Below are 26,975 nucleotides of genomic sequence, written 5' to 3'. Positions count from 1 at the left end.
GAACAGATTTATGGAAAAATCCATAAATACTTTTAGCTTATATTTGAACCTTTGTCTAATTTTTGTGAAATTAGTAATAATTATATTGATAAAGTCCTCTCAGAGGCTGCCTATTTTAAGAAGACGGTCTAGCTCTTGCCATACCCAGCCTATTGACACCATGGGGTTATAATGAATTATATTGACAAGTTAATTGAATTGTATTGAAATATACTTATAGATGGAGAATTGTTCTGTTGGTGTGTAGGTATTTTATAGCTTTATAAAGAGTTATACCCATGTAAACTATCTTTTTGCAGATTGCTGGATTCCTTGGAGTTCTTTGGGGCTTGAGTTTATTCATCAGTTTGTATGGGCCATACAGTTTAATTCCAATGCCATTCAATCCTCTTGTACTGTATGGATTCATGTTCCTGTTTCTGATCAATCCTACAAAAACCTGCTATTACAAATCCAGGTTCTGGCTCTTAAAGCTCTTGGTAAGTCCTTTCCTGAATCTTTATTAATAGTATTAATATTGAAAGTGCTAGAAGTGAAATTCATTTATCGTAAACATAGAAACATAGAAAATAGGTGCAGGAGTAGGCCATTCGGCCCTTCGAGCCTGCACCGCCATTTATTATGATCATGGCTGATCATCCAACTCAGAACCCCGCCCCAGCCTTCCCTCCATACCCCCCGACCCCCGTAGCCACAAGGGCCATATCTAACTCCCTCTTAAATATAGCCAATGAACTGGCCTCAACTGTTTCCTGTGGCAGAGAATTCCACAGATTCACCACTCTCTGTGTGAAGAAGTTTTTCCTAATCTCGGTCCTAAAAGGCTTCCCCTCTATCCTCAAACTGTGACCCCTCGTTCTGGACTTCCCCAACATCGGGAACAATCTTCCTGCATCTAGCCTGTCCAATCCCTTTAGGATCTTATACGTTTCAATCAGATCCCCCCTCAATCTTCTAAATTCCAACGAGTACAAGCCCAGTTCATCCAGTCTTTCTTCATATGAAAGTCCTGCCATCCCAGGAATCAATCTGGTGAACCTTCTTTGTACTCCCTCTATGGCAAAGATGTCTTTCCTCAGATTAGGGGACCAAAACTGCACACAATACTCCAGGTGTGGTCTCACCAAGGCCTTGTACAACTGCAGTAGTACCTCCCTGCTCCTGTACTCGAATCCTCTCGCTATAAATGCCAGCATACCATTCGCCTTTTTCACCGCCTGCTGTACCTGCATGCCCACTTTCAATGACTGGTGTATAATGACACCCAGGTCTCGTTGCACCTCCCCTTTTCCTAATCGGCCACCATTCAGATAATAATCTGTTTTCCTATTTTTGCCACCAAAGTGGATAACTTCACATTTATCCACATTAAATTGCATCTGCCATGAATTTGCCCACTCACCCAACCTATCCAAGTCACCCTGCATCCTCTTAGCATCCTCCTCACTGCTAACACTGCCACCCAGCTTCGTGTCATCCGCAAACTTGGAGATGCAGCATTTAATTCCCTCATCCAAGTCATTAATATATATTGTAAACAACTGGGGTCCCAGCACTGAGCCTTGCGGTACCCCACTAGTCACCGCCTGCCATTCTGAAAAGGTCCCGTTTATTCCCACTCTTTGCTTCCTGTCTGCTAGCCAATTCTCCACCCACACCAATACCTTACCCCCAATACCGTGTGCTTTAAGTTTGCACACTAATCTCCTGTGTGGGACCTTGTCAAAAGCCTTTTGAAAATCCAAATATACCACATCCACTGGTTCTCCCCTATCCACTCTACTAGTTACATCCTCAAAAAATTCTATGAGATTCGTCAGACATGATTTTCCTTTCACAAATCCATGCTGCACATAAACAATGTGCTTTGTCGGTTATAAAGTAAAAACTGACAGATAACCGGAAATAAACAATTTAAACAGAAGATGCTGAACAGAATAGCATTTGTGGCAAAGGAAACAGAGCTGCTGTATAACGTTAATGACCTTTCATCTAAACTGAGAAAGTCGAAGTGTTTTAACTTGCAGAGAGAGGGAGTAGAAAGAAATGTCTGGGAACTCTTGAATGAGGGAATGTGATTACAAAAAGGGAGATGGTTCAAAGGTTCACTTATTATCAAAATATACAACTCTGAAATTCTTCAATTCTCTGGGTAACCATGACACCAAGTAAGGAATGAAAGATCATCAACCCTTAAGTCCCTCCTCCCACACAAAAAAAACCAGATCAGACGCATCGACCCCAAATCCCCTCCTTCGCACAATAAAAGCCAAGATCGGGTGAAAAAAGACAGAATATAAAAATTATAAGATTGAGAGAAAAAAAGAGAATCTGTGGTCTATGTCTACATCCAAAATGCAGAAAAAAACCTGGACCACACACTCCAGGTGCAGCGGCAACCTCTCCCCTCTCCAGTAGAGAGCAACCGATCAAAAGGCGAGCAGCAGGCACTCATCCTCTGCACTTGCTTTAATGCTTCAATATCCATCATCGCTTTAATTGGTGAACAATGAAAGCTTTAATTGGTGAAATGGAACCAAACATCGGCTTGCGCCAGTCCTGCAGCCTACCCACTACGTGGTTCACTCACACTGCCTTTGCCTCCTGGAATCCTCTGGGAGACTGCAATGAACTAAAGCACCCAAACCATCTCCAAGCAGCAAAGCACAGGCTCAAACAGTTCCAGAATCACATTCAAGATGAGAAACAGACGTGAGAGATATAAAAGAAATGAAAAAGGTAGTTTCATGATCTATCCAGAAGATGTCAACCAATGAGGTGCAAAGGAATTTCTTCTCTCAGAGATTGTGGATCTCCACTACAACTAGTTTTCCAAATGGATCAGTTATTGGAAATTGCAAAAATGGAGCAATTTTTATTGTTTTCATTACTCATGTAAATTGGACCTCTAGGTTCATGTTCAGTGAATAGGTTTTTGACCACTAACCTGAAGATCTAAAAAGAAGAGCATGGTGAGCTACCTCAACAACTATCGCCCAGTTGTACTCACATCTACTGTGATGAAGTGCTTTGAGAGGTTGATCATGGCCAGAATCATCTCCTGCTTAAGCAAAAATCTGGACCCATTGCAAGTTGCCTATCAGCACAATAGGTGCACAGCTGATGCAGTCTCACTGGATCTCCACTCGGCCTTGGATCACCTGGACAACAATGATACATATGTCAGGCTGCTATTTATTGATTACAGTTCAACATTCAACACCATCATACCCTCAGTACTAATCAACAAGGTCCAAACCCTGGACCTCTATACCTCCCTCTGGAACTGGATCATTGGCTTTCTCATGAGGAGACCACAGTCAGTGTGGGTCAGAAATAACATCTCCTCGCTGACAGTCAACACTGGCACACCATAAGGATATGTGTCACTGCACCTACAAATTTGTGGTTAGGCACAGTTCAAATGCCATCTATAAATTTGCCCATGACACAACTGCTGTTGGCAGAATTTCAGATGATGACTTGGAAGCAAACAAGAGTGAGGTAGATCAGCTAGATGAGTGGTGTCACAGTAACAACTTTATACTCAATGCCAGTAAGATCAAGGTGTTGATTGTGGACTTCAGGAAGAGGAATTCCAGGGTATCCACATTAGTCCTCATAGTCATAGTCATACTTTATTGATCCCAGGGGGAAATTGGTTTTCGTTACAGTTGCACCATAAATAATAAATAGTAATAGAATCATAAATAGTTAAATAGTAATATGTAAATTATGCCAGTAAATTATGAAATAAGTCCAGGACCAGCCTATCGGCACAGGGTGTCTGACCCTCCAAGGGAGGAGTTGTAAGGTTTGATGGCCACAGGCAGGAATGACTTCCTATGACGCTCTGTGCTGCATCTTGGAGGAATGAGTCTCTGGGTGAATGTACTCCTGTGCCTACCCAGTACATTATGTAGTGGATGGGAGACATTGACCAAGATGGCATGCAACTTAGCATCCTCTTATCTTAATCCTTGAGGGGTTAACAGTGGAAAGGGTAAGCAGTCTCAAGTTTCTGGGTGTCACCATCTCTGACGGTATATCTTGGGCCCAACATATTGATGCAATTATGAAGAGGACGTAACAGCAGCTATAATTCATTAGGAGTTTGAGGAAACATTGTATGTCACCAAAGGCTCGCATATTTCTAACTAGAGCATTCTAACTAGTTGCATCACCGTCTGATGTGGAGGCATGACTGCACAGGATCGGGAAAAAGCTGCAGGAAGTTGCAAACTCATCCGGCTCCATCATGGGCACTAGGCTCCCCAGTGTTGAGGACCAAAGGGCGATGTCTCAAAAAGATAGCATTCGTCATTGAGGACCCCCATCACCCAAAACATGCCCACTTCTCATTGCTACCATCAAGGACATTCAGGAGCCTAAGGAGACACACTCAATGTTTTAGAACAGCTTCTACCTCACTACTATCAGATTTCTGAAAGAAAATCAGTTTTTTGTGCTTCCATTTTGCACTACTTATTTAATTGTGTGTGTGTGTGTGTGTGTGTGTTCCGAGTCTAAAACCCTTAGTTGTAATTACAGGTTACAAATGTTACTCCTTTTAATACATTATAAAATTGTAATGTTATATTTAATTTTCTTACCGAATTGTCAATAAGCTTTCAGGAAAATGATTTCATCAGACAGTAAATTAAGATATTGAGATAACATTTTTTTGTATAAAACACAATTTGTCATGAAATTGTCAGCTACAGAATGCACTTGTTTGCAAGTTTACAATATGCCGATATAAATAAGCTACATAATGACAGTACTCAAATAAAATTCCTACTTCACTGATGTATTTTATCCGGTCAATGATTATTTTAATGGTACACCACAGGCCTCTGTAGTGTAAGGAGTTTTTATTTGGTAGTGGTATTTTTAGTATCCATGAAAACATAATGCTGTATTTATTCAGGCCTTGGAAAATCTTCAGCACTGTTTATGCAGAGTTGTTCTATCTAATGCAGTTTTGAAAATACTGTTTGGAATCATAATTTGTTTATTTTTATATCTCATTAGAAGTATTTTAAATTTAATGGAGTTAGATTTCCTGAAGTGATGCACATTCAATATTAACACAGATTGGGGTTCTCCACAGGGCATACTGTATTTTAAAAAAATAATTCAAAATACTGCTTTTGATGCTAAAGATGTGGGTAATTTTCTTTCTTTGTTCATTCTGAAGGAATCATCAGGGAATTCAACTGATCCATTTTCAAGCCTAAACAACAGGAATTCTGCAGATGCTGGAAATTCAAGCAACATACATCAAAGTTACTGGTGAACGCAGCAGGCCAAGCAGCATCTGTAGGAAGAGGTGCAGTCAATGTTTCAGGCCGAGACCCTTCGTCAGGACTTGACATTCGTTCGTCCTGACAAAGGGTCTCAGCCTGAAACGTCGACTGCACCTCTTCCTACAGATGCTGCTTGGCCTGCTGCGTTCACCAGCAACTTTGATGTATGTTGCTTTCATTTTCAAGCCTTCTCATTCTGTTTCTCCATGTGCTAAACAATTTTTTTCTTCTTTTTCCCTTCTGGTTCATGCTGTTTCCCTCTTTGTTGTGCTCTCTGTTTTCTCCATTCTAAATTTTATTTCTCTCCTCTATTCTTTGTCTGATCCAAATACCTCTATTGCTTGCCCTGTCTGTTTATGCCCCTTCCTCTCCTCCCTATTGCTTATCTACCCCATTTTATTCCCTTTCGCCTTACTCTGTTCCATCTTATCTGAGTGCTCCCTGTTTATGACCCTCATCATTCTCTGGCACCTCTCTTTTCTGGACCACTTACTCCTTTCTACATTTTTCCAGTACTTGACCTCAGTTGGATTCCCTAACAACTGTTCTACCCTACGTTGTCACTTCCTGACTTTGCATTCCCCAATTTGGTATTCTTCCATGAATGGCACTGTAGCGATGTGCTACACACAGCGCTAGAATAACCACACGGAGTCGGTGAGTTGGAGTTGCGATGAAAGAGGTTTATTCAAACTTCGCGGCCCGCTTTAAAGCCTTCCCGTTCCCGCCCTTTTTGCTGCCTGCCCTCTGCCTGCGCGTGCTGTTTCGTGAGCCGGTTCGTGGGTGTCAGAAAGTGGGTCGCCACATAACGCCCCCCCCCCCCCCCCAGAATCGGTGATACCTCCCCCAATGTCCACAGTCTGGATCGGCCTCTGTTTGGGAAGTCTGCCCCTGCGCCGCGGTGCCTGAGCCTGGACCGGTTGCGCCAAGTCCACATGGGCCAGTTTGAGTCGGACCACCGTGAAAACCTCCTCTCTCCCCCCAATGTCCAGCACGAACGTGGACCCGTTGTTGCTGATCACCTTAAACGGCCCCTCGTAGGGCCGCTGTAGCGGTGCCCGGTGTCCGCCCCGTCGTACAAAAAGGAACTTACAGTTCTGCAGGTCTTTGGGTACGCAGGTCGGGCTCTGTCCGTGCTGTGAAGTGGGTATGGGGGCCAGGTTACCGAGCCTCTCCCGTAGTCTGTCCAGGACTGCTGTGGGTTCTTCCTCTTGCCCCCTTGGGGCTGGTATGAACTCTCCTGGGACGACCGGGGCGCGCCGTACACCAACTCGGCCGACGAGGTGTGTAGATCCTCTTTGGGCGCCGTGCGGATTCCGAGCAGGACCCAGGGAAGTTCGTCCACCCAGTTAGGCCCCTCCAGGCGGGCCATGAGAGCCGATTTCAGGTGACGGTGGAAGCGCTCCACTAGTCCGTTCGACTGTGGGTGGTAGGCAGTTGTGTGGTGTAGCTGTGTTCCTAAAAGTCTGGCCATAGCCGACCACAGGCTGGAGGTGAACTGGGCGCCCCTGTCAGAGGTAATGTGGGCCGGTACCCCAAAGCGTGCTACCCAGGTTGCGATCAGTGCTCGGGCGCAGGATTCGGAGGTGGTGTCGCTGAGCGGGACTGCCTCTGGCCATCTGGTGAAGCGGTCTATCATAGTTAGGAGGTACCGCGCTCCTCGTGACACTGGCAGGGGCCCCACGATATCCACATGGATGTGGTCGAACCTCCGGCGGGTGGGTTCGAACCGCTGCGGTGGAGCCTTGGTGTGCCGCTGCACCTTGGCCGTTTGGCACTGCATACACGTTTTGGCCCATTCACTGACCTGTTTACGAAGTCCATGCCACACGAACCTGTTGGAGACCAGCCGGACAGTTGTCCTGATGGAGGGGTGCGCTAAGTTGTGAATGGATTCGAACACCCACCGGCGCCAGGCTGCTGAGACGACGGGGCGGGGTTGGCCAGTAGCTACGTCACATAGTAGGGTCCTCTCACCTGGGCCTACGGGGAGGTCTTGGAGCTGCAAACCGGAGACTGCAGTCCTGTAACTGGGGATCTCAGTGTCTGCCTGCTGTGCTTCTGCCAGCGCTGCATAGTCCACCCCCTGGGACAGGGCCTGTATGGTAGGTCTGGAAAGTGCGTCTGCCACGACATTGTTCTTTCCAGAGACATGTCGGATGTCCGTCGTGTACTCGGAGATGTAGGACAGATGTCGCTGCTGGCGGGACGACCACGGGTCGGACACCTTAGTGAACGCAAAGGTAAGCGGTTTGTGGTCTGTGAACGCGGTGAAAGGCCTACCTTCTAAGAAGTACCTGAAATGCCGGATTGCCAGGTATAGTGCCAATAGCTCCCGGTCGAAAACACTGTATTTGAGTTCGGGTGGTCGTAGGTGTTTGCTGAAGAACGCCAGGGGTTGCCAGCGACCCTCGATGAGTTGTTCCAGCACTCCACCGACTGCTGTGTTGGATGCGTCCACCGTGAGGGCAGTAGGAACGTCCGTTCTGGGGTGCACTAGCATCGCGGCGTTTGCCAAGGCTTCTTTGGTTTTAACGAAAGCGGTTGCGGCCTCTTCGTTCCAGGTAATGTCCTTGCCCTTACCCGACATTAGAGTGAACAAGGGGCGCATGGTTCGGGCTGCTGAGGGGAGGAAACGGTGGTAGAAATTCACCATACCCATGAATTCCTGCAAGCCTTTGATTGTGTTGGGTCGGGGGAAGTGGCGGACCGCGTCTACCTTAGCGGGCAGCGGGGTTGCCCCGTCTTTAGTAATCCTGTGGCCCAGGAAGTCGATGGTGTCGAGTCTGAACTGGCATTTGGCTGGATTGATTGTAAGGCCGAATTCACTCAGGCGGGAGTAGAGCTGGCGGAGGTGGGACAGATGCTCCTGCCGACTACTGCTGGCTATGAGGATGTCGTCCAAATAGATGAATGCAAAGTCCAGGTCGCGTCCCACTGCGTCCATTAGCCGCTGGAAAGTCTGTGCGGCGTTCTTTAGACCAAACGGCATTCGGAGGAAGTCGAAAAGTCTGAACGGGGTGATAAGTGCTGTTTTGGGGATGTTGTTCGGATGTACAGGGATTTGATGGTATCCCCGGACGAGGTCTACCTTGGAAAAGATCCTTGCGCCGTGTAGGTTTGCTGCGAAGTCTTGAATGTGCGGCACAGGGTAGCGGTCTGGCGTTGTAGCCTCGTTCAGTCTGCGGTAGTCACCGCATGGTCTCCAGCCCCCCGTTGCTTTGGGCACCATGTGAAGGGGAGAGGCCCATGGGCTGTCGGACCGTCGTATGATCCCTAATTCCTCCATCTTCTTGAACTCCTCCGCCAGTCGGAGCTTGTCCGGGGGAAGCCTTCGAGCACGGGCGTGGAGGGGGTGGTCCCTGGGTCGGGATGTGGTGCTGTACTACGTGTCTGGGCATGGCTGCCGTGAACTGCGGTGTCAGTACTGATGGGAAATCCGCCAGGACCCTGGTGAATTCATCGTCAGACAGCGTGATGGAGTCCAGGTGTGGGGCTGGCAACTGTGCTTCACCCAGGGAGAACATTTGAAAAGTCTTGGCGTGGACTAATCGCTTCCCTTGCAAGTCGACCAGCAGGCTGTGGGCTCGTAGAAAATCTGCCCCCAGCAGTGGTTGGGCCACGTGCCAGTGTGAAGTCCCACGTGAACCGGCTGGAGCTGAACTGTAGCCGCACCGTGCGGTTCGTATTGTGCTGCCATTAGCGGCCCTCAGGGTGGGTCCCGGTTCTCTGTTGCGGGTGTCGTAACTCGTTGGAGGTAAGACGCTGATCTCCGCTCCAGTGTCGACCAAAAAGCGGCGTCTCGACTGCTTGTCCCAGACGTACAGGAGGCTGTCCTGATGGCCAGCCGCCGTAGCGATCGGCAGCGGCTGGGCCTTGGCGTTTCCCGGGAATTTGCAGGGCGGTCTGCAGCGGCGGGCCTCCGTGCCCCACCGCTGGTGGTAGAAACACCATTGTTCATTGGGCTCCTCACTCCCGTCGCCGGGTTTTGTAGGCTCTGCTGCCGGGCCCGGTCTGGTCTGTCGTTGGGCACGCGGCTTGGTGATCTGTGCGACGGATGCCCCTCTCTCTTTCCTGGCATTCCACAGCACACCTGCTCGGGCCGCCACCCCCCGGGGTTTGCTGAAATCTGCGTCGGACAGCAGCAGGCATATGTCCTCGGGCAGTTGCTCTAGGAACGCCTGCTCAAACATGAGGCAGGGTTTGTGTCCTTCAGCCAGGGCCAGCATCTCGTTCATTAATGCTGATGGCGGCCTGTCTCCCAAACCATCCAGGTGCATTAAGCGGCGTGCTCGTTCGCGCCGTGAGAGTCCGAAAGTCCTTATGAGCAGGGTTTTGAATGCTGTGTATTTGCCGTCCTCCGGGGGCGACTGTATAAACTCCTCAACTTGTGCAGCAGTCTCCTGGTCGAGGCAGCTCAGCACGTAGTAGTAGTGAGTGGACTCCGAGGTTATCTGCCGAATGTGGAATTGTGCTTCTGCCTGTTCGAACCATAAATGGGGTCGCAGCGTCCAGAAGCCTGGCAGTTCTAACGAAACTGCGTGAACAGATGCAGCGTCGGTCATCTCTGGTCCAAATATCGTTTGGGCCGTCGGGGTCACCAATTGTAGCGATGTGCTACACACAGCGCTAGGATAACCACACGGAGTCGGTGAGTTGGAGTTGCGATGAAAGAGGTTTATTCAAACTTCGCGGCCCACTTTAAAGCCTTCCCGTTCCCGCCCTTTTTGCTGCCCGCCCTCTGCCTGCGCGCGCTGTTTCGTGAGCCGGTTCGTGGGTGTCAGAAAGTGGGTCGCCACAGCACCTCCTTTCATTTACTCCTCCTGCCCAATCTCCATACCTCTTACCCCTTCTGCGCCACACTGATTCTCCCACTGCCCCATGCTGCAACTCCCTCCATTTGGTACCCATCCCTTTCACACTTTCATCTCCCCATTTTCCACTGTACGTGTCTGTGGCGAGTTTACCACTGCCCTCCCTGTTTCCTGTTGCTCCCTCATCCATTTACGAGGGGTGATTGATAAGTTTGTGGCCTAAGGTAAAGGGAGATGAGTTATTAACTTCAAACCTTCTGCATTTTCACTCAAAGAGTTGAACTGCATGTGCATGTAACGAGAGCTGTCTAACTTACCTCCTTCTACTGTAGGCCACGAACTTATCAATCACCCCTGCTGTGGACCACCTGGAGGTCCAAGACGCTCTCGTTACATGCACGTGCAATTCAACTCTTTGAGTAATAATGCAGAAAGTTTGAAGTTAATAACTCATCACCTTCTACCTTAGGCCATGAACTTATCAATCACCCCTGCTGTGGACCACTTCTACAAAGAAGGGATCCGTATGCTCCACAAATGCTGGACTAAGTGTGTACATGTAGGAGGGGACTATGTTGAAAAATAAGTGTGCTAGGTTTTCTAAAATTGACTCCTACCTTAGGCCACAAACTTATCAATCACCCCTCGTATCATTATTCCCTCATCCATTTACTCCTTCAATCAAACCTTCTCCCTTTTCTCCTTCTGCCCACTTTTCTCACTGCCACTCACTTCGCCCCTTTTCTCTCTGCAAGTGTGTTACCATTATTTCTTCATCCTTCGGGAAATTGGAACTTGTGTCCTGAAATAATTATGTTTAACTTGCATGGGTCAAACACATTTCCATGAAGTATTCTGCAGTGCTTGTCTAACAGTCATCATTTGAACTGGATGGATTCAATAATTACTTTGCACATGGTATTTAGTGAAATAAACTTTAAGTGGACAGAGTATTAATTGTCATGTGCACAGTAAATTCGGTACTGCAAATGTGATATTATGACCTGGTTCAAAAGTATATCACCTGGTGTAATTCTTGATCTCTGTATATGTAAGATTTTGATATATTATCTCAATAAGTTTTCAGTTATTATTCCTCTATTCCTAACAACAGGATTTCCACTTCAATTTAATAATCAAAAACATGTACTTAAATGAAGACCAAATTTAGTTACGATGTTGCCCATTGTTAGACTTATAACAATTGCTAACAGTATTTGTCTATGCTAGTGGTGTAATAATTGTGTCTTATGGTTTACACCAAGTTGTGATGTCGGTGTTCATCCTCTATGCAAATTTTAATTTTACACCCTTGTGCCTGTTTTGTACTTGTGTCACTCTGTCAACTTTCCTTCAGTCACATATGCATTTTTGAATGTTGATGTGGTCTCTGTGTTTGTTACCAGTTCATGAAAGCATTAGGTTTTCATTCATTCTGTAAATAGCTTAATAATTTCTGACACCTCTGTCAAGATCTCAGTTCAAACAAAGCTTAAATAAATTTGGCTGCACAGGTTGAGCATATTCCTAGAGATTAGGTGGTACTCTAATGGACAGGATATATGAGTATTTGGAAGAACAGGGACTGATTGGAGATGGTCAACATGGCTTTGTGCATGGTAGGTCCTGTCTAACCAATTTTAGAGAATTTTTCAAAGAAGTTTCCAGAAAAGTTGATGAATGCAAGACAGTTTAGTGTTTACATGGACTTCAGCAAGGACTTCGACAAGGTCCCGCATGGGAGCTTGTTCAAGGAGATTCAGTCACTTGACATTCAGGATGAGAGGATGAGGTAGTAACTTGGATTAGATATTGGCTTCATGCAAGAAGCCAGACAGTAGTAATATATGGTTGCGTCTTTGACTAGTGGTGTGCTGCAGGGATCAGTATTCGGTCCATTGTTATTTATTCATAGTCATAGTCATACTTTATTGATCCCGGGGGAAATTGTTTTTCATTACAATTGCACCATAAATGATAAATAGTAATAGAACCATAAATAGTTAAATAGTAATATGTAAATTATGCCAGTAAATTATGAAATAAGTCCAAGACCAGCCTATTGGCTCAGGGTGTTTGACCCTCCAAGGGAGGAGTTGGAAAGTTTGATGGCCACAGGCAGGAATGACTTCCTATGACACTCTGTGCTGCATCTCGGTGAAATGAGTGTCTAGCTGAATGTACTCCTGTGCCCACATTATGTAGTGGATGGGAGACATTGACCAAGATGGCATGCAACTTAGACAACATCCTCTTTTCAGACACCACCGTGAGAGAGTCCAGTTCCATCCCCACAACATCACTGGCCTTACGAATGAGTTTGTTGATTCTGTTGGAGTCTGCTACCCTCAGCCTGCTGCTCCAGCACACGACAGTAAACATGATAGCACTGGACACCACAGACTCGTAGAACATCCTCAACATCGTCCGGCAGATGTGAAAGGACCTCAGTCTCATCAGGAAATAGAGACGGCTCTGACCCTTCTTGTAGACAGCCTCAGTGTTCTTTGATCAGTCCAGTTTATCGTCAATTCGTATCCTCAGGTATTTGTAATCCTCCACCATGTCCACACTGACACCCTGGATGGAAACAGGGGTCAGCAGTACTTTAGCTGTCCTCAGGTCTACCACCAGCTCCTTAGTCTTTTTCACATTAAGCTGCAGATAATTCTGCTCACACCATGTGACAAAGTTTCCTACCTTAGCCCTGTACTCAGCCTCATCTCCCTTGTTGATGCATCCAACTATGGCAGAGTCATCCGAAAACTTCTGAAGATGACAAGACTCTGTGAGGTAGTTGAAGTCCGAAGTGTAAATGGCGAAGAGAAAGGGAGACAAGACAGTCCCCTGTGGAGCCCCAGTGCTGCTGATCACTCTGTTGGACACACAGTGTTGCAAGCACACGTACTGTGGTCTGCCAGTCAGATAATCAAGAATCCATGATACCAGGGAAGCATCCACCTGCATTGCTGTCAGCTTCTCCCCCAGCAGGGCAGGGCGGATGGTGTTGAATGCACTGGAGAAGTCAAAAAACATGACCCTCACAGTGGTTGCTGGCTTGTCCAGGTGGGCGTAGACACGGTTCAGCAGATAGACGATGGCATCCTCAACTCCTAGTCGGGGCTGGTAGGTGAACTGGATGGGATCTAAGTGTGGCCTGACCATAGGCTGGAGCAGCTCCAGAGCAAGTCTCTCCAGGGTCTTCATGATGTGGGAGGTCAATACCACCGGTCTGTAATCATTGAGGCCGCTGCGGCACGGCGTCTTCGACACGGACGAGGCAGGACGTCTTCCACAGTACAGGAACCCTCTGGAGCCTCAGGCTCAGGTTGAGTACATGGCGAAGTACTCCACATAGCTGAGGGGCACAGGCTTTGAGCACCCTGGTACTGACACCATCTGGTCCTGCAGCCTTGCTTGGGTTGAGACGTTTCAGCTGTGAAGCCCACCGTGGTGGTTTCATGTGGGGAAGGGGTATAGTCATGAGAGCAGGGTGGGGCACTGTGAAGAGGGGTAGGAGGGGAGAGTGGAATATGTGTTGGTTGGGGGCTGACAACAGATGGCTCATGTGGGGGATGGGCAGGGGCCACAATGTCAAATCTGTTAAAGAACAGGTTAACTTCATTGGCCCTGTCCACACTGCCTTCAGCTCCTCTTGCTAGTTTGCCGGAACCCAGTGATAGTCCTCATCCCCCTCCAGACCTCTCTCATGTTGTTCTGCTGGAGTTTCCACTCAAGCTTCCTCCTGTACCTTGTCATTTATATCAACTGTGATAACGTAGTAAATGAGATTAGCAAATATGCAGATGCCACAAGGTTGGGGGTATAGTGGACATCAAGAAAAACTATCAAAGCTTGTAGCGGAATCTGGACCAGCTGGAAAAATGTGCTGAAAAATGACGTATGGAATTTAATGCACACCATAAGACCAGAAGACATAGAAGCAGAATTAGGCCACTTGGCCCATCAAGTCTACTCCACCATTCCATCATGGCTGATTTATTATCCCATTCTCCTGCCTTCTCCCCATAACCTTTAATGCTCTGACTAACCAAGAACCTATCAATCTCTGCTTTAAATATACATGGCCTCCACAACAGTCCGTGGCAATAAATTCCAAAGATTCGTCACCCTCCGGCTAAAGAAATTCCTTCTCATGTCTGTTCTAAGTGGATGTCCTTCCAGCCTGACGCTATGCTCTCTATTCCTGGACTCACCCATGATGGGAAACATCTTCTTCACATCCACACTGTATCACCCTTTCATTATTTGATAGGTTTCTATGAGATCCACCCACCATTCTTCTAAACTCCAATAAATACAGGCCCAGAGTTATCAAATGCTCCTCGTACATTAACTCTTTCATTCCTAGAATCATTCTTGTGAACCTCCTCGCCAATGCCAGCACATCCTTTCTTAGATAAGAGGCTCAAAACTGTTCACAGTACTCTGAGTACAGTCTGACCAACACCTTATAAAGCCTCGGCATTCATTGTTGCTCTGATATTCTAATCATCTTGAAATGAATACTAACATTCCATTTGCCTTCCTTACCACTGACTCAATCTGCAAATTACCCATCAGGGAATCCTACACAGGGACTCCCAAGTCCCTTTTTGCAACTCCCCTTTTGAATTTTCTACCCGTTTAGAAAATTGTCCACACCTTTATTTCTTCTACCAAAGTTCATGATCGCACACTTTGCTACAGTATATTCCATCTACCACATCTTCGCCCATTCCCCCAATCTGTCCAAGTCTTTCTACAGACTCATGCAAAATGCAGGAGGAACTTGCCATTTCTTGATGATTAACTTATCTATACTCCAAGGGATATTCAGTGACTTGGAAATTTTCTTGTATCCATCTCCTGACTTGTGCTTTTCAATAACCATTTCGCGGAGTTGCTTGGAGTGTTCTCATGGTGCAGTTTTTGTCAGAATACTGACTCATCAGCAGTTGGGCCTTCCAGATACAGGTGTACAGATACTACAATCAATTGAGTTACTTTGACTGCATAAGGGGTCTCCAAAACCAGATTTCCAATTGACTAATTATGTGACTTCTAAAACCAATTAGTTGTACCATTGATGATTTGGTTTGTCTTATTAAAGAGGGTGAATACTTCTACAAACAATTATTTTGTGTTGTATACTTGTAATTAATTGAGATCACTTTATAGAAATCTATTTTCACTTTGACGCAAAAGATCTGTTGATCAGTATTAAAAAGAACAAGTTAAATCCACTGTGATTCAATGTTATAAAACAAAAAAAACATGAAAACTTCCAAGTGGGGGTGAATACTTTTTACCGGCACTGTACCCTTCCAGCGTCATTTTCCAGCATTTCAATATCCGTTCTTGCCTCTCTTTAACTCTTTATATATCTGAAAAAACCTTGGTAGCCTCTGTTATGTACCTCGTAACTGGGTTGCCAAACCAGCAGAAATGGACCACTTAGTTGGAGTCTGGATTACTGGAAGCTAATAAAGTTTTATTAAAGAAATAAGTAACACAGTACTCTAATCGTACGGATATAAATGCAACAGTTTAGCAATGATAAAATACACATGTGCACAGAACTAGGGGAATAGGAATCAATCAAGCTCTATCGCACTCTAGGGGTAAAATGATCAGTCTCAAGTGATGTAGAGTTCAGTTCAGCTGAGTGCAGTTTGCAGTAATCGCTGTTGTGCCGTTGGAGGGAGAGAGAGAGAGATATGCAAATCTGATTCAGCAGACCTTTGATGTTCTTTGCAGTTGGCTTTCGGGCGGACCCTTTTTTATGTCTTCTGTGGTCACCGACTGTGACCCCTCCGTTCTGGATACAACTGTTCTTCTGCAGTGAACCCGGCACCCAGGCAAGGGCGGACACACACACCAGGTTCCCGCCGATCGTACCTTTTCACCCTGTCAGTCTATGGTCGGTTCCCTCGAACCAGACCTCCAACTCCCACCAACTTGTGGGGCACACTGCTCTTCCAGGGTCTCGTTATCTCGTGATCTCGTGGTGTGTGTCGTGCCTTAGCGAATCTGTTCTTTTTATCCCCCTGGTGGGGTATCGCCTGTCCATCAAACTTCAGACAGTTCAGGTTCAAAGCAACCGGTCCGTCAATACTCTGAAATGTGTTTCTTTCTCGTTAAACTCTCTGTTCTCTCTTATTAGCATTTTGAATGTTTCTCCATTGTCTCCCTTATCTCTCTCATCAGCATCAATCTTCTGATAACTTGGTTTGTTGTCACACCTCTTGATAAGTATGATGTGTTACACTTTGGGATGACAAACCATGGTAGGACATACATGACGAATAGTTGAACACCAATGAGCGCAGTAGAACAAAGGGATCTAGAAATACAGATCCATAATTACTAGATAGTGGTGTTACAGGTAGATAGGGTTGTCAAAAGAGTTTTTGGCACACTGGCCTTCATAGATTGAAGTATTGAGTACAGGAGTTGGGATGTTATGTTGAAATTGCTTAAGATGTTGGTAAGGCCTAATTTGTAGTGTTGTGTGCAATTCTGGTCACTTTCTTACAGAAAAGATATCAATAAGGTTGAAAGAGTGCAGAGAGAGTATACAAGGATGTTGCCAGGATTTAAGAACCAGGGTTATAGGGTAAGGTCGAATAGGTTAGCACTTTATTCCCTGAAGCATAAGAGAATCAGGGGAGATTTGATAGAGGTATACATAGTACGGATAGGGTAAATGCAAGCAGGCTTTTTCCACTGAGGTTAAAAAAGACTACAAATACAGGTCATGGGTTAAGGATGAACGGTGAAATGTTTAAAAGAATATGATGGGAATCTCACTCAGAGGGTGGTGAGGGTGTGGAATGAGCTGCTAGTGAAAGTGGTGGATGCAGGTTCGATTTCAATATTGTAGAGAACTTTGGATAAGTACATGGATGTGCAGTGTATGGAGGGCTGTGGTCTTCGTTCAGATCAATAGCACAGATCAAGATTAATAGATGGGCATGGACTAAATGGGCCAAAGGGCCTATTTCTGTGCTATTAATGTTCTCTGATGTTTTGATTCTGTATCTTGATGTGATCATCTTAATGAAGCAGTCTTTCTTCCCCCTTCCAATATTTATTTATTTTATTTAGCAATACAGCACAGAATAGGCCCTTCCTGCCCTTCAAGCCACGCTGCCCCAGCAACCTCCGACAGACCAGATTAACCCAAACCTAATCACATGATAACTTGCGATAACCAGTTAAGCTACCCTGTACGTCTTTGGACTGAGGGAGGAAACCCACACATTCTGCTGAGATAACATACAGAGACTCCTTACAGAACAGCACCTGAATTGAATTCCAAATGTCCTGAGCTGTAATAGCATCAAGCCACCACAGCACCGAATACTTTTAGAACTGTATTAAAATACTCCATTTCATTTGTTCAAAGCTGTGTCCATGCTGTTCATCTTTAATTTCTGGAGACAGTCTGGGAGGGTTGGCATCTCCAATATTAATCTAGCAGGGTATGTAAGACTCAGACATTGCATTGCTTCTGGCTAGCAATTGAAGGTATGTCCATTTAAGTAATAACTGGAAATATCGATAGTTCATAAATATTTACAGAGGAATATTCTTGCATATGCTCTGGGGAAAAGAGTTGTATTGATGGAATATAAACCAATTGTGTAATTACTTTTTGTAACTGGTTTTCTGAAGAGCCACTGTGGCATATGTTTGGTTGCCAAACTTGAAATAGTGTAACACTGCACATTTGTAGATGATTGACAGAACAGTAATTACACTATCTTGATAAAGCAGCACAGAAATGATAAAAGCTGATGAATGTTTCTCACAGCTGTATTTAGCCAGTAATGTCACATAGGAGAAGATCAAATGTCTAAACCAAAAAACTGTCCTGGTAATGTGTTCAAGTAATGGTATTTACCCACTGAAATGAGCATTTGTTGAATAGAATTACTAAAAATCTGTCATTTTTATTGTTTCTCTTTCAGTTTTTGTCAGCTCCTCTGTGAAGCATTGACATTGTTGGAATTCAGTTTATTTGTCTTGTGTCAACCCAGATAAATATTGTCCATAGGAGACATTGACTTTGACTATTGGTAATCACAGCTGATCCCAATCCATTCTTTATGCACTTTATGCATATTTTTTTCCTTATTAGGCAGTCCTTCAGGATTAATGAGCCTAGCTTTACAAATATTATGTGTATGCTCCAGTCCCTCATTTGCTTCAGTAAATGAATCAACAATGGCTTGAAAGTCAGCATCCTAAAGAGCACAACTCAAGCTCAATGGCTGAAGTTGACATGAACTTGTTACTTGTGTAGAGTTGATATTGGTTGGTCATGTAGATTAGCTCCTCTCCAGTGGGAAGCTCTCTGCAGGTGGCTAGGAAAATTGAGAAACATCTTGCGTAGTGACACAGCCTTGCTTGATGCCAATCTGCACTGAGATTGGGAATACCGAGAATCTGGTTACGATCATGGCAAGTATACGTAAGATGGAGGTGAATTTCTACAGATAGGCAAATTTGAGAATGAAGCTCTGCAATCCCACTTGATAACTGAAGTTAAATCTCTTGTGAGGCCAAAGCTATATGTAGTGGCTGATGCATTATTCTTGGATTTGACACATGTTGAAAATCACGTTTGTTGGGTCTCTAGAGGGATAGAACCCACATTGTAATATGGAGAGCAGCTTTGAGCCACTGGAAGGAGACAGCTGTTGAAGACCTTGGTGAAACTTTCCCTGTGGCAGATAACAGAGTTCCTCTGTAATCAACACTGTTGGACTTCTCTCCTTTGTTGAAAATGGTCATGATTGTAGATTTATTGAAATCCACTCGTATGTTCTCCTCTTCCCAAACATGGGAATTATGATTGTGAATTTGTGATGGAACTTTCTCTCTGCCAAGTATTAGAACTTCAGCTGCTCTTGAGGGCCTGTTTGGCATCTGGTATTTTCAGTCTCTTACCAGTCAAATGATGGAAATGTATCAAGAACACTCATGAGGAGTTGTTTGAGTTGTTCCTCCTGCAAGCACTAACTGCGTCTCTGTGCTTGATAAGTTTACTTTTGTTCTTAGCTGTCATTGGAGTGAGTCCTTGAATATTTGGGCCTTGACATTGCTGAAGGCACACTGCATGTCATGGTACAAGTTACTGCACCTCCTGTGCTGTTTCTACTTGTTATCTATGCTTAAAGTTACAGTTCTCTGTTGAACTCCAGCCTGTTCAAATTTTCCTTTTATAGTCCAAGAATGCATTGCATTTTTTATTCATTAGTTCCTGAATCTTCTCATTGCAGTCATCAAACATATTGAACAAATAAAATGTGTATTTTGCTGGAGAAGCCACAAGTCTTCATGAGCGTGCTAATTATGGTTGATTTGAATACTATCTAGATGTGATTCACATGGCTCCTGTTGGTTGGATGGATGAGGTCATTAGTTTGAATAAACCCTAGCCCGCATCCCACATGAAGACAAGCTGGCTTCATTATCATATAATAAGTGACTTATCTAGATTAGGGTTGTTCATTAAATTATACATACATTTTGAGGCATTTTGTCATGGGGAGTTCTAGGTCAATATGCGCAGATAGAAGATAAGTTGTTCTTCAGGTTTATGTTGAGTCTCCTTGTAACAATGCAGGAGGTCACATACAGAAGAGTCAATGTGACAAAGGATAGAGAATTAAACTGATGGGTAGCAGAAAGCTCAGGGTCACCCTTACAGACTAAACACAGGTGTTCCTCATAGCAATGGCATAATCTCTGTTTGGTTTCTCCAGTACAGAGGAGACCAGATTGTAAACATTGTATGCAGTACACTAGATTCAAAGTGCAAAATAAATTTATTATCAAAGTACATAGAGGTAATCATATACAACTCTGAGATTCACTTTTTTGTAGCATAAACAGTAAATTTATGCACCCAATGAAAGACTGCACCCAACAGGATGGACAAACAGCCAATGTGCAAAAGACAGCAAACATTTAATAATAATAAATAGATAAACAATAAATATCAAGAACATGAGATGAAGAGTCCTTGAATGTGAGTCCATAGGTTGTGGGAATAGTTCAGTGAAGTTGACCCCTCTGGGTCAGAGCCCAATGGTTGAAGGGTAATAACTGATCCTAAACCGATGGTGTAGATCCTGAGACTCCTGTACCTTCCTGATAGCAACAGCAAGAAGAGAGCATGGCCTGTGTGGTGGATGCTGCTTTCCTGCGACTGTTGTCCATGTAGTTGAGCTCAATGGTGGAGAGGACTTTACCCATTATGGACTAGGCTGTATCCACTACTTTTTGTAGGATTTTCCATTTAAGGGCTTTGGTGTTTCCATACCAGTATATGATGCAACCAGTCAATATATTCTCCACAACACATCTATAGAAGTCTGTCAAAGGTTTAAGATGCCATGTCAAATCTTTGCAAACTTCTAAGGAAGTAAAGATGCTGCTTTGCTTTCTTCATAATTGCACTTATGTGCTGGGCCTAGGACAGATCGTCTGAAACTGTTACACCAAGGAATATAAAACTGATGACCATTTCCACCCCAATCCCCCAATGAGGGAGATCATTGGAGCTTACGGACTGCTGGTTTTCTCCACCTGAAGTCAATAATCAGCTCCTTGGTCTTGCTGACATTGAGTGAGAGGTGGTTGTTCTGGCACCACTCAGTCAGATTTTCATTCTCCCTCCTATAAGCTGATTCGTCACCACCTTTGATTCAGCCAGTGACAGTGCTGTTGCTAGCATGTGGCATGGCATACAGGTCATTACAGACCTCAAACCTTCTAGTACTGTGCCCCCTTCCAGCTCTGCTTCCCTCCCTGATGAGCTCAATTACTTCTACGCTCGCTTTGATCGAGAGAACAAGGAGGTCACCCTCAAAGTGGATCTCCCACCTGGTGAACTGCCTCTCTCACTTTCCACCTCCGATGTTTACGCCACACTGAGCATGGTGAATATACGGAAGGCAGCTGGTCTGGATGAAATACCTGGCCGTGTGCTCAGAGTCTGTGCAGGGCAGTTGGCCGGGGTCTTCACGGACATTTTTAATCTGTCCTTGGCCCAGGCAGTTGTCCCCACAAGCTTCTAGATCACCACCATCGTGCCAGTGCCAAAGCATCCCACTGCCACAGGCCTGAATGACTTCCGTCCAGTTGCACTCACCCCCATCATTGCAAAGTGCTTTGAGGGACTGGTTCTATCACATCTGAAATCCTGTCTGCCCTCTACCCTGGACCCCCATCAATTTGCCTACCGCACCAACAGGTCAACAGAGGATGCCATCTCCACAGCACTTCACTCTGCCCTGACCTACCTGGACAGCCCCAATGCTTACGTCAGAATGCTGTTCATTGACTTCAGTTCGGCATTCAATACTGTGATCCCCTCCAAGCTGATCACCAAACTTTGCCAGCATGATATCAAGGTATCCCTTTGCAATTGGACCTTGGACTTTCTGACTAACAGACCCCAATCAGTTAAGTTAGACAACCTCTCCTCCTCCACTCTCACCCTGAACACCGGCGTGCCTCAAGGCTGTGTGCTGAGCCCTCTTCTGTACTCCCTTTTCACCTGTGACTGTGTTCCTGTACATGGTTCTAACTCCATAATCAAGTTCACAGACGACACCACGGTGGTTGGTCTGATCAGAGGGGATGATGAGATGGTCTACAGGGACGAAGTCCAGCACCTGGCTGCATGGTGTGCCGACAACAATCTGGCCCAAGGAGATCATTGTGGACTTCAGGCGTGCCAGGAGTCACACTCACGTCCCCATCTACATCAACGGAACTGTAGTGGAGCGTGTATCAAGCTTCAAATTCCTTGGTGTCCACATTTCCGAAGATCTCACCTGGTACCTGAATTCCTCCATCCTGATCAAAAAGGCGCAACAGCGCCTTTAGTTCCTGCGGAGCATGAAGAAAGCTCACCTCTATCCCAGGATACTGACGGACTTTTACCGCTGTACCATTGAGAGCATACTCACCAACTGCATCTCAGTGTGGTATGACAATTGTCCCGTATCGGACCTCAAAGCACTCCAGCGTGTGATGAAAACTGCTCAGCGGATTATCGGCAACCAGTTGCCCACCATTGGGAACATCTACCATAAACGCTGCCTGGGCAGGGCGAAAAGCATTATCAGGGATGCATCTCGCCCTAACCATGGACTTTTTACTCTCCTCCCATCTGGTAGGCGCTACAGGAGTCTCCACTTCCGCACCAGCAAGCACAGGAAGAGCTTCTTCCCTGAGGCTGTGACACTGCTGAACCTCTCATCACAGCGATAAGCAGTATTGTACTGTCTCAGTACTTTTATATTTGTGTGCTGTAGCACTTTTTTATTTGCAGTTATTTTATAAATAACACTATTCTTTGCATTTCTGGTCAGATGCTAAATCCATTTCATTGCTTTGCATCTGTACTTGGCACAATGACAATAAAGTTGAATCTAATCTAAAACATGGCGTTGGAGCTATGCTTAACCTCACAGTTTTAAGTATAAAGCAAGTAGAAAAAGGGGCTAAGAACACAGTCTTGTGGTGCATCAGTGCTGATAGAGATTGTGGAGGAGACGTTGTTGCCAATCCCAACTGTCTGGGATCTCTAAGAGAGGAAATCAAGTATCCAGTTGTAGAAGGAGGTATAGAGGCCAAGGTCTAAAAGCTTATTGATTAGTTTTGAGGGGATGATGGTATGAATGATGAGCTGTAGTCGAAGAAGTACAAGTGAGTCACTGCTTCACCTTAAAGGACTATTAAGAGTGTCTGGTTGGTAGAATGGTAAGAGATAAAAGGACGTATATAGCACTTCCTATGATTGCATGGCAAAGTGGTATGAGAAGGAGAGTTGTTTATAGTCATAGTCATACTTTATTGATCCCAGGGGAAATTGGTTTTCGTTACAGTTGCACCATAAATAATACATAGCAATAGAACCATAAATAGTTAAATAGTAATATGTAAATTATGCCAGTAAATTATGAAATAAGTCCAGGACCAGCCTATTGACTCGGGGTGTCTGACCCTCCAAGGGAGGAGTTGTAAAGTTTGATGGCCACAGGCAGGAATGACTTCCTATGACGCTCTGTGCTGCATCTCGGTGGAATGAGTCTCTAGCTGAATGTACTCCTGTGCCCACCCAGTACATTATGTAGTGGATGGGAGACATTGACCAAGAAGGCACGCATCTTAGACAGCATCCTCTTTTCAGACACCACCGTGAGAGAGTCCCATTCCATCCCCACAACATCACTGGCCTTACGAATGAGTTTGTTGATTCTGTTGGTGTCTGCTACCCTCAGCCTGCTGCCCCAGCATACAACAGCAAACATAATAGCACTGGACACCACAGACTCGTAGAACATCCTCAACATCGTCCGGCAGATGTGAAAGGACCTCAGTCTCATCAGGAAATAGAGACGGCTCTGACCCTTCTTGTAGACAGCCTCAGTGTTCTTTGACCAGTCCAGTTTATCATCAATTCGTATCCTCAGGTATTTGTAATCCTCCGCCATGTCCACACTGACCCCCTGGATGGAAACAGGGGTCAGCGGTACCTTAGCTGTCCTCAGGTCTACCACCAGCTCCTTAGTCTTTTTCACATTAAGCTGCAGATAATTCTGCTCACACCATGTGACAAAGTTTCCTACCGTAGCCCTGTACTCAGCCTCATCTCCCTTGTTGATGCATCCAACTATGGCAGTCATCCGAAAACTTCTGAAGATGACAAGACTCTGTGCTGTAGTTGAAGTCCGAAGTGTAAATGGTGAAGAGAAAGGGAGACAAGACAGTCCCCTGTGGAGCCCCAGTGCTGCTGATCACTCTGTCGGACACACAGTGTTGCAAGCTCACGTACTGTGGTCTGCCAGTCAGGTAATCAAGAATCCATGATACCAGGGAAGCATCCACCTGCATCGCTGTCGGCTTCTCCCCCAGCAGGGCAGAGCGGATGGTGTTGAACGCACTGGAGAAGTCAAAAAACATGACCCTCACAGTGGTCGCTGGCTTGTCCAGGTGGGCGTAGACACGGTTCAGCAGGTAGACGATGGCATCCTCAACTCCTAGTCGGGGCTGGTAGGTGAACTGGAGGGGATCTAAGTGTGGCCTGACCATAGGCTGGAGCAGCTCCAGAGCAAGTCTCTCCAGGGTCTTCATGATGTGGGAGGTCAATACCACCGGTCTGTAGTCATTGAGGCCGCTGGGGCGCGGCGTCTTCGGCACAGGGACGAGGCAGGACGTCTTCCACAGTACAGGAACCCTCCGGAGCCTCAGGCTCAGGTTGAATACATGGCAAAGTACTCCACATAGCTGAGGGGCACAGGCTTTGAGCACCCTAGTACTGACACCATCAGGTCCTGCAGCCTTGCTTGGGTTGAGACGTTTCAGCTGTCTTCTCACCTGTTCAGCTGTGAAGCCCACCGTGGTGGTTTCGTGTGGGGAAGGGGTATAGTCATGAGAGCAGGGTGGGGACTGTGAGGAGGGGTAGGAGGGGAGAGTAGAATATGTGTTGGTTGGGGGCCGACAACAGTTGGCTCATGTGGGGGATGGGCAGGGGCCACAATGTCAAATCTGTTAAAGAACAGGTTAAATTCATTGGCCCTGTCCACACTGCCTTCAGCTCCTCTGTTGCTAGTTTGCCGGAACCCAGTGATGGTCCTCATCCCCCTCCAGACCTCTCTCATGTTGTTCTGCTGGAGTTTCCACTCAAGCTCCCTCCTGTACCTGTCTTTAGCCTCCCCGATCCTGGCTTTCATGTCCCTCTGTATTGCCCTCAGCTCCTCCCTATTTCCATCTCTAAGCACCCTCTTTTTAGCGTTCAGGATGTCCTTAATGTCCTTTGTCACCCATGGCTTGTTATTTGAATAACAAAGGACAGTTCCTGTTGGAACATTTAATGATGTAAGAGCAACCTGGGAGTCATGGTGTGAATGTTGAATGGGAAGGGGAGTCTACCATGTTGACTTGATGTTAACATCATTTGAAGAAAAGAACTTCCTTTGTCAAAATTAATTGTTTGTCAAAATACTTATCAATTCTGAAGCACTTTGTTATGGAAAATTTCAAGTCATATAAGATGTGCACATATCTAAGTTCTCTCTTTTCAGGTAGAATTTATGGTAAATACACTCAGTAAAATTACCTAATCATCTGTTGTGAAATGTTAAACGATGTAGATAGCTCTGTAGCCAAATAAATCTAAAGAATTAAAATTCTGCAGATGCTGGGAATCCAAAGCAACACACACAGACTGCTCGAGGAACTCAGTAGACAGGCAGCATCTATGGAAATGAATAAACGGTCAACATTTCAGGCTGAGATCCTTCTTCAGGACTCAAGAAGCCCTTTTCCAATCAAAATTGAAATTTTAATTTGAATAGGTAAAATATGAAATGATTGTCCAGCTTTGTATAGTATATACAAAGTTAGGCTAGTTTCATCATTTTGTGACTTTTATGCTATAATGTCCACTTTAAAAGTTTGGTAGTAGTAAAGAGTCAAGAAATTCACAGAACACTAAATCAGGTAGGAAACCTCAGAATGAAAAAGATTCTCACAGTATTTTCCAGTATTATAAAGGGAATTCTCAATGATTCAAGCAGGAGTATTGGGAGTGAGTGCAGGTATTAATGGAAATGTCATTTTGTTTTCAGAGATATTATGAAACTAGATAATCCTGTGTGAACTATACTTTGCTCATGCAAAATATATAATGACAAAAGAAATAAGTCAGTGACATGCACAAAGACTTTGTAAGGACATGGTTTCCTAAATATTTGAGAAGTAATAGAAACAGAAGTCAGCCTGCTCCACCATTCATTAAGATCGTGGCTCCTCTCTTACCTCATCCTTTACTGCTCTGCTCCATAGACCCATATCTCTTGAAATTCCTAATTTAATCTAAGTTTTTTAACAGTACATTTTATATCAGGCATGATTCCATGGGGATGCCATACAGGCAGGAAATAATTTGAAAGAACATAGGATAGAACTCAAAATTATCTACTTCACTGTCTATGTCCTGAAGTCTAGTTAGTATTTTAATAGAAATCATATCTCTGTTGGTTTGTAAATCTATCTGTTCTACTGGAGTGCTCTTGACCTAGATTCTGCCGTGGAGAAAGATCTGGTAAAAGAAGTGTGGATGACATCATTTCAGTTTCTTAAAGCAGCATACTTTTTGTTAGAAGGTTTAAGTTCTTAGAATTATGAAACATTTTGTTAATGAGATCTACTTAAGTGGATAAACACGAGATTCTGTAGATTCTGGAAGTCCAGAGCAATACACACAAAATACTGAAGGAACTCAGCAGGTCAGGCAGCATGGATGGAAATGAATAAACAGTCAATGTTTCAGGTGGAGACCCATGCTCAGTACAGGGAAGGAAGGGGAAGGAGAACTACCTAGAAGGTGATTGGTGAAACCAGGTAGGTGGGGAAGTTTAAAGGCTGAAGAAATCTGATAGGAGAAGAGAGTGGATCATGGGAGGAAGGGAAGAAGGAGGGGCACCGGGGGAGGTGATAGGCAGGTGAAGAGAAGAGGTAGGAGGTCAGTTTGGGGAATAGAAGAAAAGGGATATCATTCTGCTTAACTTCTGCCACTGTCAATGGGATCCTACCACCAATCATTATCTTTACCTACCCCCAACTGCACTCTCTACTTTCCACAGGGATCACTCCCTCCATGATGCCTTTGTCCATTCTTCCTTTCATCTACTAATCCCCCTCCTAGCACACAAGATCTAGGAGGTCTATGCTACACTTGCCCATTCACCTCCTGCCTTACCTTCATTCAGGACTCCAAACAGTCCATCCAGGTGAGGCAACACTTCACCTGCAAATCTGCTGA

At 45.2% G+C, this 26,975-nt stretch overlaps 1 protein-coding gene across 1 annotated transcript in view; it reads left to right on the top strand.

Annotated features, from left to right (window-relative positions):
• Positions 1 to 26,975, top strand: part of LOC134354636 (xenotropic and polytropic retrovirus receptor 1 homolog) — a 411,898-nt gene that overhangs the window by 273,783 nt on the left and 111,140 nt on the right. The window contains exon 9 of the mRNA XM_063063679.1: positions 300 to 479. Within this exon, the coding sequence (XP_062919749.1) occupies positions 300 to 479 (180 nt within the window). The remainder of the gene's footprint in view (positions 1 to 299; positions 480 to 26,975) is intronic.

This window comes from Mobula hypostoma, chromosome 12, assembly GCF_963921235.1.
Source record: "Mobula hypostoma chromosome 12, sMobHyp1.1, whole genome shotgun sequence".
In the NCBI taxonomy this organism is placed as follows: Eukaryota; Metazoa; Chordata; class Chondrichthyes; order Myliobatiformes; family Myliobatidae; genus Mobula; species Mobula hypostoma.
Note: the sequence above shows the minus strand (reverse complement) of the source record. Positions and strands in the feature narration are given on the sequence as shown.